The 13,227-nt window shown below is 39.0% G+C and overlaps 1 protein-coding gene across 1 annotated transcript in view; it reads right to left on the reverse strand.

The window, feature by feature from the left end:
- Positions 1-1,296: 1,296 nt before the first annotated feature.
- LOC110217096 (meiosis-specific coiled-coil domain-containing protein MEIOC-like) overlaps positions 1,297-13,227 on the reverse strand; it is a 33,882-nt gene continuing 21,951 nt past the window's right edge. Inside the window, exons 4-8 of the mRNA XM_078152437.1 lie at positions 12,912-13,013; positions 10,915-12,688; positions 10,390-10,524; positions 10,099-10,276; positions 1,297-8,086 (exon numbers count right to left, since the gene is read on the reverse strand). Coding sequence (XP_078008563.1) covers positions 7,836-8,086; positions 10,099-10,276; positions 10,390-10,524; positions 10,915-12,688; positions 12,912-13,013 — 2,440 coding nt within the window. The 3' untranslated portion in view covers positions 1,297-7,835. The remainder of the gene's footprint in view (positions 8,087-10,098; positions 10,277-10,389; positions 10,525-10,914; positions 12,689-12,911; positions 13,014-13,227) is intronic.

Raw genomic sequence — 13,227 nt, forward strand, 5'->3', positions numbered from 1 at the left:
AAAAATGCTTTGTACTTCTTAGGGACTTTATAGCCTAGTTGGGGAGATTACAGAATAGAAGGCCACACATACCTTATTTCACTGCACAATTGTCAGATTTTATGCCAATTTTTTTTTTTTGCAAAAGAGCGGGCTGTAACCATTATGTGAAGCTTTAAAAAAAATTGTGCCAGTATTACTTAAAAATCACTCATTACTAAACCGTATTGCTAGCAAACAAGCGGTACAGTTTAGATAGTATCGGAGGATGCAAGTCTTACTATATCACATGACTTAGACATGGCAGCCCTACCTGCCTGCCCACTCCCCTTGCACTTACAGCTCTTCACTGGGTTGAGTGACAACTGTCAGTACTGCAGCGTTCTAAACAAACCACACCAATCAGCTTTCGGAAATATACTGACAATGCTTGAGTGCTCAGGATTGGGCTCTTGGCTTGGAATGCTCCAGAGATAAATGTGTATTCATATGCCGCTGGTGAATACACTGCTGCTTCTGTTTACCTTTTAAGAGGTGTGATGAACAGAATTATACCATGCAAAAATTATGTGACGAAAGGTTATAAACCAATTTTTGGACTGAAAAAACAGGATGAGATGATTATTCAGTGACACATGGTATAAGTGTTAAATTGTGCACAATAAGTGCACTAAGAATGTAGAGGACAGGGGTAAACCAGTGAAGACCAGTCAGGTCTAAAACAGCCAAAATTTTCTGAAAACTAAATTATTCATAACCACAATCTCAGAAGAATCAAAAGGCCCTGGAGAGACCTGCAGGTGAGGTGAGTTCCAGAATGTTACCAACTAAAGTCTGTGGGCAAAAACAGCATAAGATATAGTTAAAGATTAGAATAGAAAGAGGACCTAACAGACGGATAACCCAAGAACTACACAGATATATACAATTTCTCTTTTTTCTTAAAAATGCAGGAACACTTCCAGTGCATTGTATGGATCTTCTACAAGAAATTTATGGGAATATATGGACAAGAATCACCCACGATGAGAGGGCAAAGAGGTTATGACCTGCAGAGGTGAAGGGAATACTTTCTATCAATGAGACCACAAATACCATTGATTTGTGAAACATCAACTATAAAACCCTTAAAAATCCTTCCCTCAAAATCATAATCATGCCTAAATGTTTTCAAAATGAAGGTATTTTTAAAATGAATCGGAGGAAAAGAAAGATGCCTAAAAGACAGATATTATTGTCTTTAAATTGTATTTATTCTCTTGATTTTCCTTATTTTATATATTATTCTATTTTCAATAAAAAAAAAAATCAAAGCAATTTAATGATATGGAATACTTTAATATAGGATTGCCAAGTTAACAGGAACAGATAATTTCTGTGATAAATACTTCCAAATAATCTTGTAAGAAACAATAGCAGATAACCAATAAACAGGTATCAAACATCAAAATCAAATGGACCCAAAAAATAGCTGCATTAGCTAGGCACAGACAGTTACGGAACAAAATTAAATCTGAAAAGTTATCAACACAAAAATATGCTAAGATGACACTGACCCATCTTTAATTACAGGATCTTCTCAAGCCTGTCACTTACAGAAACATAACATTATAGAGCACATGCTATGTCATACTAGGTTAATATTTTTTAAAATAAGGCTTCATTAGTTAAGATGAAAGGTTCCAAATGGAAAAGGATGCATCCAACCAAGGCCACAGAATACAACAGTCAAAGTAACATATTAACATCATTCCAAAAGGATGTTGATTTAACAACCCCTAGAGTAATTTGAATAGAGTGTAATTTTGGTATAGCATGAGAACTTCCTTGGTAAGAGGTAGAAGTAGTAAGATTTTTTTATTTCAAATTTCAATAACATTCTTAAGGTTGTTCCATGAAAAAAAAACACAGAGATGATGACAAGTTTTATACCTTATTTTTGTATTAAATACTTCCACGTTTCCATTAGTGCAAAGTAAACATTCAGTTTCAAAATATGCTACAAAATATTTTTCAGGAGTGATGTAAAATCTATTTGGAGCAAATAAGATTAAGCAAAAAGTTGTAAAATATTCATGACAAATAACTTATTAAAGCTACACACCATAAATCTAATTTTTATATTTGCTATAAAAATAAAAGCAATATTTTCTTCCCATATAACCCAGAAATAGCCTGATTTTTTTTTTGGTGGGAGGAGGAAGGAGAAGGTTGTGGGGATAGTCATTCAGTTATTAATGTGCATAAAGAGACCACTAGAAATTAAAATCTATACAGTACAACTTTTTTTCCTTTTATCTCCTCACACAGATCTGTTTCTCTCATAATATATAACTTAATAAACATGATTTGGACTCAGAAGCTCTGGGTTTAAAGCCTGGGTCAGCTACATACTAACTACCCTGATGTAAGCTTGGGTGAGTGACAGCTTCTAGAACTTCAGCTCATCATCCAGAAAATGAGGGGCTGGACTAGAATGTCTCTGATGGCTCTTCCAGCCCCAAAGCTAGGGCATGCATGGCTTTTAGATGCTTGTTCAGCAAACAAAATGAAGCGAATCCAGCCAAGGTAACCTCTAAAACCCTTTCCCACCTCTCAAAACACCCCAAATGCCAACTTTCCAATAGGAAGAAGCCTTGGTGCCAAGTTTCCATCTATTATTGTTAAAGCAGCTCCCAATTTACCGATCCCAAAGAGCACAAAGAAACTTGGCTTTCTGTTCTTTTTTGACCTTTTTTTGGTTTGCTTTCTGTCTCTAAGGCAGAGTGGGCAATCGTCAGCATCCCCAAGGAGGAGCCCCTTCTCAGAGAGCCGTCTCCACCACCAAGAAATGAAGGGACTTGCCCAGGACCATACAGCCAGTGCGTGTCACAGGCAGGATTTAAACCCAGGTCTTCCTGCCTTCCAGCTCTCTTAACAACTACACCATTCCTGCTCTATTCTCTGCTTTTAATGCTTACACCACACCCACACAAACTCTCTCACTCTCCACGGGGTCACTGGTATACAGCCAGGCACGTCTATTCAAGCCCCAAGCCAGGAGCTGAAGAGCAATGCTGCCGGTCCAAGCCAGCTTTTAAGTCATTACCTGTGGAGGGAAGGGGGAGAGGGAATGTGACGATTACACCGCAACTTTGTGGACAGATTTTTCTCCTCCCCTTCTATAACACATACATACACACATACCATTTACATAGATAGCTAGCGGTACACAAACACATACACATATATGTCTCCTCACTGGAGAATAAGCTGCTTGCAGGTAGGGATGGTTCCCTTTTGACAATTTCTTTCCCCAGCACCTAGTACTTATAATAAGCATTTGAGAAATGCCTGTTGATTGACCTGTTGATTGTAAAAGACCAAATGCTGACACCTGGGACTGAAAGAGCTGCCCGGAGGCCAACTGGCACACTGAGATCATAACAAGCCCAAGGCTGCCATGGTCTCCAGGTAAAACGGACAGAAATCAGGACAAGAACAGGTCAAGAGCAGGAAGCGCTGGGCCGAGGAAAGGCTGAATCTGAAGGTCAGACCACCTCTCTGGGTCTCTGCTTCTCATGAGCAGATGATTTGGGGAAGTCTTTCAGGCTCTCTAGGCCTCATTTTCTCCCTCTGTAAAGTGAGGGGCCAGGACTAGACGACCCCCTCCAGCCCTAACAATCATTCAAAGCATCTAGGTGACACTGGTCAAGCCCTCCAGCAGCGGTTCTCAAACACTCTGGGCATCAGGACACCTGTCCCACTCTTCAAAACAATCAGAGATCCCAAACAGCTTCTGTTTAAGTGGGTTTTATCTACTGATATTAACCAGAGTAATAATTAAAATGTCTTGGGACATATGATGAAAAGAGACCTTCTGGGCCCTCTGAACGTGTTGGGACCCCCAGATCATACCTTAAGAACTGCTGCCCAAGAGGGAAAAAGCCAAAAAGCCTTACCATTGAAAAGACCAGTTATAGAAAGAAATACATTCCCAAATTGGGAGAAGCCTCATTTTTTCCTTAAAGTTTCTCTGACAGCCAACACTGAAAGTCTTCTTCAATGTGTGCTACTGGATCAGGGGCTGAGTGACTGAAGTCTCTGGGTCCTCTTTCCACTCCACCAGGCTGGAAGCCAAGGATTTCACATCCCAAGACAGATACATACTGTTACTACTTAATTACAGATGTATGTGTGGCTTTGTGAATCCAATTTCTTCCATCACAGGCATCTCTCCAAGAAGTAGATATTCTGCTTCATGCCTTTATGAGTTTCATTCCCACTGAGGCATTCCACCTTCGTTAATGTTTCCTGTGCTCCAAGGCCTCCTCAGGGAGCAGAGGTGCACCTGGGTTCCGTAAGGTGGCACCAACCAGCACCACAGCAGCTCTGGTAGGTGCTCATGGGCACAGGCACAGGGATACGGCTCAGGTTTCCTACGTGCAGTCTCCTTATCCCAGTGTGGATCAACAGTGGATGAATTTTTTGGCCAGAGAAATTAACAAAAGTCTTTCCCAAGGCAAGGAAGGGTAGTGAACAGTCTTACTGGAGGAAGGCTCCAGACTAATGAAATCACAGACCTCGGCATTAAAATAAACCTGAAGCAAACAGCCAGGCATAGTTCCTGGTATTATTGCTAGACTGGCTTTATGACAGATTTATCAGTGCTTTTGTTCCAAAGAGGTTCAACCTTTAAATTTATGATTAGTCACCGTAAGAATATCTTGGACATTTATTTATTTATTTGTTTTTGGTGAGGCAATCTGGGTTAAGTGACTTGCCCAGGGTCACACAGCTAGTAAGTGTTGGAGGCTGGATTTGAACTCAGGTCCTTCTGACTCCAAGGCCGGAGCTCTATCCACTGCACCACCTAGCTGCCCCTATTTCATTTCTAACTTATAAAAACGCGTAAGAAAATTCGACCTCAGTTTCTAAAGTCAAAGCACCAGAAATCTGTTTTTAAAGAAGGTAACTAAAACGACTTTCTTACAACTCCTGTTACGTGTAAATGGCAATCCTCAAAATGCAGGAGGAAGATGGAGTGCAGCAAAGATATTCCCAAGAAAACCTTTCAGTTTAAGTGAATCATCTTTTCATTTACTAGAATTCAGAACATGCTGAGTTTCAGTTCAATTTACTCTTAAAGACAAGAACTGCTGAGTGTATAACTCCTTGTTTCTTTTTCCACACTGCTTCCTAATATACAAACACAAACATTTATCTATACAGTGAAAAACCAGAGTAAATTGTATTCTATGCTAGTTTATTGCTAATTGAGTACTAATGAGTTAGAAAGACCATACTACAGTTAGCAGCACCCCAAAAGAGGGTCACTGCATACCAAAGATCAGTCACTAACTTCAAGATTCTTAAGTACATTATAGTTTCAAAATGTTACCGGATATCCATTAACCATGCATATTCACCACCTTTGCACACAGAGGCAATATGGCAAGAGCTGACTGAAGTTCCGTTGTGTCTATGAGTCTTGCCTTTTGGTTAAAGAGCTTATAACCAGATATAATGAGGGTGCAACGCCAATCTGCTCATTGTTATAATTCAAAGCAAATACACTATAATCTCTTTAAATGTATTTTTAAATAGCAGTAGAAAGTGGGAGCAAGAATGCGCTTATTTATTTAAAAAATTAGACTACAAAGGCACATTAACCATATTATAAAGATATTAAGACCACATCCCTTCGACAATTATCACAAATATAATTAAGTCCTAATTTGCTCATACATTCACTACCACAAAATGTCTCCTTTGACTACAATTATCCTGTAAACAACATTTAGGACAGAAATGAAAATCATTGCTTTTAATTTCTGATTTTCTAGCTATGTATTCAAGACTGATTCCATCCCAAAGTAAAATGCTGTAAACACTGAATACTTAATAGTTCATTTGTGTCATGAGTCACTTTCTGAAATTATTTAAATAGTGCAAATAAGCTGCACACATACACACACAAAAGACACACACAGAAACCTATGAAGACGACGTTAGAATATTTCTCTTCAACATCATTTTAAAAAAATTTGGACCAAGGTTGAAAAACTACTTATATTTATGCTCAGAAATACCTGTAAAGATCGTTTTTAACTTCAAAGACCATTTTGAAGTTGTATTCTAAGTCATGATGAATTTTATATTCCCCTGGCCCACAAATAACTATTCTGCAAGATTGATTACATTCAGCAGTGGTAATGCTACTAAAAACACCGAGCATCTGGTCTGGAAACATTTACAAATCCAAAACTATACTATTTGTCAAAGCACATGGAAAAAATATTGCATTGATCCATAGAGTGTCCAATTTACAAAGACCTATGAAGAACTTTCACTTACAGTAATTATTCAATCTTTCCACATGTTAACATAATTCCTTTTCAAACTTTAAAAAAAACTGCAGGGTCTACCACCAAATCTCACCAATGTTCTAACCGCTATGAAAATGACTTAGTTTTTGATGAATTTTGAAAATAAAATATTAAGACATGATTGTTAAAGCATTAAAAAAAAGTCCTAAATAGTATAAGTAGACAAGACTTCTTTCTCACCCTGCATATTCACAATAACACACAGCACTTTGATTGTCTAAGCCACAGCACAGGGACTAGTTAGGATATATGACTTCTCATGCTAAAACAAATCAGTTAAACAACTTTGGTAACCTAGCAGAGTTAACTTCGTGTAAATATTTTGCGACTATCTCTCCCCACCCGAAACAACACATACTTAATACATGTGTTCATCTATACACAGAGTGTCCCCAAGGTCTTAACGCAATGTTAAGGTTCTAAATAACACTAAGACTTTAGAGACACCACATATATACATACATACACGCCTAGGTACATACACACATACCCCCCACATATACCCCTGTGTGTATATGTGTATATATGTACACAGTAACATTATATAGATGCATATAACAATCTATTTCCTGAGTAAATCATTAAATCTGATTAGGAAAGTTTAACCAAAAAAGGGGGAGGGGAGGGAAACAAACCACTATATCATATTATTAAAATAAAATATTAAATAAACATTAAATAAATATGGAATGTTTAAGAAATTATAGTACCAAAAACTAATACATATGGCCATGCTTTTGATTAAGTGCATACTAAGTTAAACAGTTACTTAAAAGCCATTGTAAGGAATTAGTAAATGTGATTTCAAATCCTGAGTGTACTTTAATTCACCTATTAATGGTAACTTTAACAAGCTACTTAAATTATAAAAACCTTTCAGTCCCTCTGTTTCCTCGGGGACCAGTAAAATAGGAATTCAGCTATGATCATTATCCCAGCTGAAAATCCTGAACTGACCACATGACCACATGAAACATTTTCTCAAATGAAGTCACTATAGCTTAAATAATTAACCAATTTGGAAAAATAAGATTTTTCAATTTCCGGCTCTAGTATAGCAAAAATACCTTTAAAAACTCAAATTACTTTGGCACCCAAATGATTTTAAGAACCTTTTAAAAACTTCAATGTACCCTTTGCAGACATTTTAGGGAAAATTTACTCTTTAGATACTTTGCCATCATTTGTCAGTTACAAAGGTTATTTATCCTTTCCCCAGCTCACGGTTGAAAGTACAGAAGTTAATTTTGGATTCTAAAGAACCAAAGAAATATTCAGCTATTTCCATCTTCCTAAGTGATCCAATATTTCACAGAGAACACACTGCAATATCATAAAAAATTCCACATCACTCTTTAGAAATATGCATTCTGAAATCACAGTAACCAAATTTCATCCATCAATTATTTTTAAATTTTTTTTTGAAAACCTGGAAACGCTTATAATCAGAAAAAAGTGCTTTTGCCCCCAATATTTTTAAACAATGATTCAAGAATCTACTTGGTGCTCTCGGCTTCCTTTTTCTATTCCATGACTTTCATGCTCCACAATTATTTTTTCCTGGGTACTAGCATTTTGGGGACACAGTTCTTGTAATACCCTTTCAATCTCTTCCTGTTTCACAGGCAGGCGGAAGCAAGTTTTGGGCAAAGTCATCTGCAATGCACACCATAAAGCAGTCCGTGTCTTCCGTGTTGCAAAGGCAAGCTCTTTAATGACTAATGCCAGAGCCAGGACATCTATGACAAAAAAGATGTTGCCAATCAGAACCATAGGCCCAGAGATAAGCCATACAGTTGCTCAAAGCAAGAATACAAATCAGTACTTTCTTATCACATTTTTGCCATGTTGTAAATCCTAGGTGGAAAACAGGATATATATCATAGAGAATGGACACAGTGTCTGCCTCTCCCCCCCAACTCATTCATTCACACACACACACACACACACACACACACACACACACACACACACAATATTTTTAGTTTCTGCCCTCATAAAACTTTAAATCTAATTAAAGAGACAAAATTAACACAGGGAAATTAAAGACTAGTAAAGTCTGTAGGACTAAGTACAATATAAATTTGGAAAAGGGAAAGATTAACTTAAGACAGGATACTTGAAGAAAGCTTGGTGGAAGAAGTTATTTAAGCTGGGCCTTCAAGCCGAGGTGGATTTAAGTAAGAAGTGGGAGAGAAAAGAGGATTCCAGGTAGGGAAACAACCTGCACAAAGACATATAAGAATGAAGATGGAGGAAATGGGGGGGCAGTGCTGGGAAGAAGTGAAGAATATCACTGAAGAGGTGGATGAGACGATGAAGGATCTTAAAAACAGGCACTGGAGTTTGAGACCTAATAAATCAGACAAAGGGGGACCCACTGTAGGTCCTTGGGCAGGGGAGATGACATAATGAAAGCAGTGACAACCATACATGTAGGACAGGCCAGAGAAGGGGCAGGGACCATAGGCTAGGAGGCGACAGCAGTGAGGAAAGAACTTATACTGTGGCTAGGGTAGAGCTGCCTAATTTCTCCAACGCAGAGCGATCAGGCAGGCTCATGGTAGAAGATAACGTGAACGAAGTAGATTGTAAAAGATCACAGAGGGCCTGGAGTGCTAAGCTTAAAAACTCCACTTTTATTTATTCTGTAAGCAGTGGGGAGCCAATAAATATTTTTGAGATGATGACTGCTAAAGTTTATATTTTTGAACCTGGAGTAACAGTGGTATCATTGACAGAAATGGAACAGGTATGTGGGAGGGGGGAACTTCTCCTTCCCCTGTGGCCAAAACATCTCTCTTTAGCCAACCTTTCGGCTTCCTGATGCCCTCCCACATGCTGATTACCCAAAACTACAACCCTAGCGACAAGCCCCTTACCCCAAGAACTCCTCCTGTTTTCTCATGCCTAGCTAACTTGGCCCGACCCCTCCCCCAATCCTACCCTGGTCCCCTTTTTACAAGCTAGTTCTACTGTGTCCTTTGAAACACTCATTTTGCTGTAAGCTTCACTCTCGATCTCTTCCTCTTCTATTTTCCCACCTTCTTGAAACGCTGTGTGATTCTGTCTTTCAAAAAAATCAGGGAACCAGACTGAGCTACAGACCCTCTCTCCTGGAAAGCGTCTTAAAAGACCCGCCTCAATCTAATGAAAAAGAATCAACATCGATGAAGTTAAGTATCAGATTAGATAATTTTTAAAAAAATAAATAGTAGCAAATATAGTTTGACGCTGGGAAATACTCATCTATCCCACACTCCATTGGGTTTTCCCCATTTCCATGTCCACTATGTAGCTACCTGTGAAATGATCCAACGTGTTCAATATTCAAATACAGGGGAGAGCTGGGCTCAAGTACTACTAGCCCCCCACAGAACCTGTCAGTGCCCTGCCCCGCCCCCTCCCCATCCGCCTGGGCAGAGGGAGTCTTCCCTTGGAAGCTGCCTGCGCTTGTTCGGCTGTGTCCGACTTTGTGACCCCATCTCAAGTATTTTTCTCTAGGATCCCCTCCCCCCAATTCTGCAGCTACTGTTCAATAATGAGCCACTCTTTTAGAAAATAAAGCCTGGATACGGGACCGTCAAAAAACAATTACGTAGAAGCAATCCAATCGGCTTCCTATTCGCTTCGTTCACTCAAAGGTGCCCCAGGTAACTCTCGAAGACTCTAAAATGCAGATCTGTACTGGGAGTCCCCGAAATGGACAAAATCCCAAGCCCAGCTCACTCCCCTAAGAGATTAGACCTGCCTTTCTCCTTATTACAGCGAATTCTTTGGTGTGGGGGATTAGCAGCATTAACAAGCTCATCTTTACGCTTGGCTTGAGTAGCACGAATGGCTTCTAAGTGGCGTTCCAGAGTGATGGATATATTCTCATGGACAGGGCTACCACGAAGCTTTTCCATCTTTCTCAGTAAGGTCAAAACCTTAAAAGAAATACGTATACATTTAGTTAGTTATAAGCCACACGTATTTTAAACTCAACATACCTAACAACTACTCCAAAACATACTTGATCAATATCAACATATACACTCACTCTGGCTTGTTCCTTTAACTGATCCATAATTAAGCGATCCACTCGGGAAGGGTTGGCAGGAAGTCGCGAAACAGGAGTGTTATTTGAACTGGAGACCCTCTTTCCTGGAAAGTTTCTCGCAAGATCTGCCTCAGTCTAAGGAAATATAACACATAAGAAGTGTGAGATCTGGAGAGGAAAAAAATCATACACATGTAAGATACAGAGAGCTATGTCTATAGACACACATTTGTGACCATACATTTTATCTCATACAACTAGATACAGATGATAAGATTTGTCTAGTATCGATCACAATATGTTAACTGTCATGGAAACGGAAAAATGCAAAGAATATGCCAGACACACACACACACACACAACCTCAGCAAATATAGCTTGATTCTGGGAAACTCTACTTGGCACCGCCTCTGCTCTATTTCCACATTAGCTGTGCAGCTAGGCAGCAGATGCAGGATGTGAAATGCTCCAATTTGTGCACAGCCAGACTGAACTCACATCTATCACTGTGAAAGCCACTATTACCTTTTTCCGTTCTTTTTCTAGAGCTCGCCATTGTTCACAGCACTCTTCCAGCTGGGTATGAAGTTCATTAGCAGGTCCACTCCGGTTTCTTGGCAGTCGGTATTTGTTAAAAGGTGGTGGAAAGGCAAAGTATGGTGGTTTTACTTCCCTACAAAACAAATCGCTAACGAAGGGATTCAAATTGGTAAGGCCACCATCATGGAAAATGTCAACAAGCTCTGAAAGAGGAAATGCTGATGGCGGGAAACTAAAATTAGTTGTTGGCATAAAGGGAGAAGGGTTAAATGGGGTAAAATTAGGGTTTTGTTTTAGCTCTGACACAAAAGGGAAGGCAGGAAGGAAAGAAGGATTGATGAAATCTGACACGTTCACATTATTCTTTTCTTGTTTCTTTTGGAAAATGTTAAACTGCTGACGGTTCTGACCTACGTAACTAGGTTGGGGAATCAAGTTCTTCCTACCTTTCCTATCATCTAGACTCTGTTTTTTGCGGACTCTGTATCTATCAGAGTGTTCACTAGCAGCATTCTGCTGCAACAGGCAGGTGGATGACAAATGGGCAGGAATTTTGCAATAATGATGACCCTTGGAAGCCACTGGATTAAGGGGGAAACATCCCGTTTGTATATTTGGTTTCCGATTTTCAGTGTCAGAATTTGGAAACCTCAGACCATTATGGACACCATTTGGCATTTGTAACTTCCCTTCCTTCCTGAAGGGTACTGGTGGTATCTGCTGGTAGTATGAAGGAGAAATCAAAGACTGGTGCATGGCAGAGCCACAAGACAAGACTGAAACTCCAGAAGAAGGCTGACAGCCTGATGCCAATGGCTTCACAAACGCAGAATTTTCCACCGGAACTGGACTTAACATGTGACCATCCACCCAAATATGCTCCCTGAAGAATGACTGACAGTTTCCATTCTGTAAAGCAGTATTTATAGACAAATCATAGTCAAGGGGCTTCAAGGGAACTGCTTTGGAATTTCTGGGAAACTGGCATCCATGATCTTCAAAGTTGCCCATAAAGCTGAAGTTACTGGGGTCATTCAGTAAGCTGGTTTCCTGGGATTTCCTGTCGACTACTGCTGACAAATTTTCTTCAGGAAATGGCTGGTTGACAAAGCATAGGGGAGGTGGAATAGATGGCTGTATTTGCTGAGAAGGTATCATACCTTCATTTATTTTAGGAAGCAAATGATTTTCATGAAATATATATGGATCAGCAGTCAGACTGCCCAAATCATTGGAGCATTTCATTTGTTCCTGGATATTAATTTTCATTATCTTCTCATTTGCTCTATCAGGTTTCCAGGATTCCTTTTGAATACTAGCCCTATCTTTATATCTACTTAGAAAATAAGAGTTAAGATCAGAACAGTTCTTTTCAAAATCATTATTTAATTTCATTTTCTCATAATTAGTCTCACTTTGATTGAATTCTTCATTCTGCAAAGGGAATCCTTTTGGTTGAATAACTGAATTGGTTTTAAAAGCTGAATTATCCAGGTAAGTGCTTTTGAAAATATTGTCAGGTAGCTGATTAGAATGGTCTGAAGGAGAAAGCCAAGACTCTACCAATCTAAGATCATCAAATGCACTTTGCAAGTTCTCTATATCAGGTGATATCTGAAAGTGTTCTTGACTGAAATTCTGTGTTTCAATGAAGTTTGAAAAATCTTCAACAGAATTCTTGAGAGAATATCCTGAATAGTCACCATTGTTACCAAAGTCAGGTGTCCACGTGGGAGGAAGGAGTCTGGACAAAGAATTCCTATAACAAAGACCACAATTAATAACAATACCCATCATTCTACATATGCTACAACTAAAATATTACAATTATCTGTAAAAATACATCAAAGTCTACATGTTTCCAATCCATATCCCAGAATGCAGCCTTCAGTCAAGTTCCAGAGGAAGTCAACATGACTACTTTGAAGAACATGCACAACTATCTCTCTATAATATTTAACAGGGCTTCTGCACAAACTTACCAGTCTGTAACAGGGTCTGGAATATTTGGCTCCTCCAAAATGTCTGAAACCAATCCAAATGTGTCAAGGCCATTTCCGGAGTAAGATAAATTGATCTGTGCCCTGAAAAATATATCCACCAAATAATTTTGAGAAATAATTCACAAACAAAATACCTACACCACCATTTATGACCAATTACTTTTACATCAGTATGCACCACATCTTTTTTTTGGTAAATTACTGACAAAACCCAACGTTTCTAGGGCGTAAATGGTAGGCCAGTAATTAGACAGAGATCAGGATGGTAAAGCCACGAGAGGTCATACCATACAAG

The sequence above is a fragment of the Phascolarctos cinereus genome, unplaced genomic scaffold, assembly GCF_003287225.1.
Source record: "Phascolarctos cinereus isolate Bilbo 61053 unplaced genomic scaffold, phaCin_HiC Scaffold_4;HRSCAF=312, whole genome shotgun sequence".
Taxonomy (NCBI): domain Eukaryota; kingdom Metazoa; phylum Chordata; class Mammalia; order Diprotodontia; family Phascolarctidae; genus Phascolarctos; species Phascolarctos cinereus.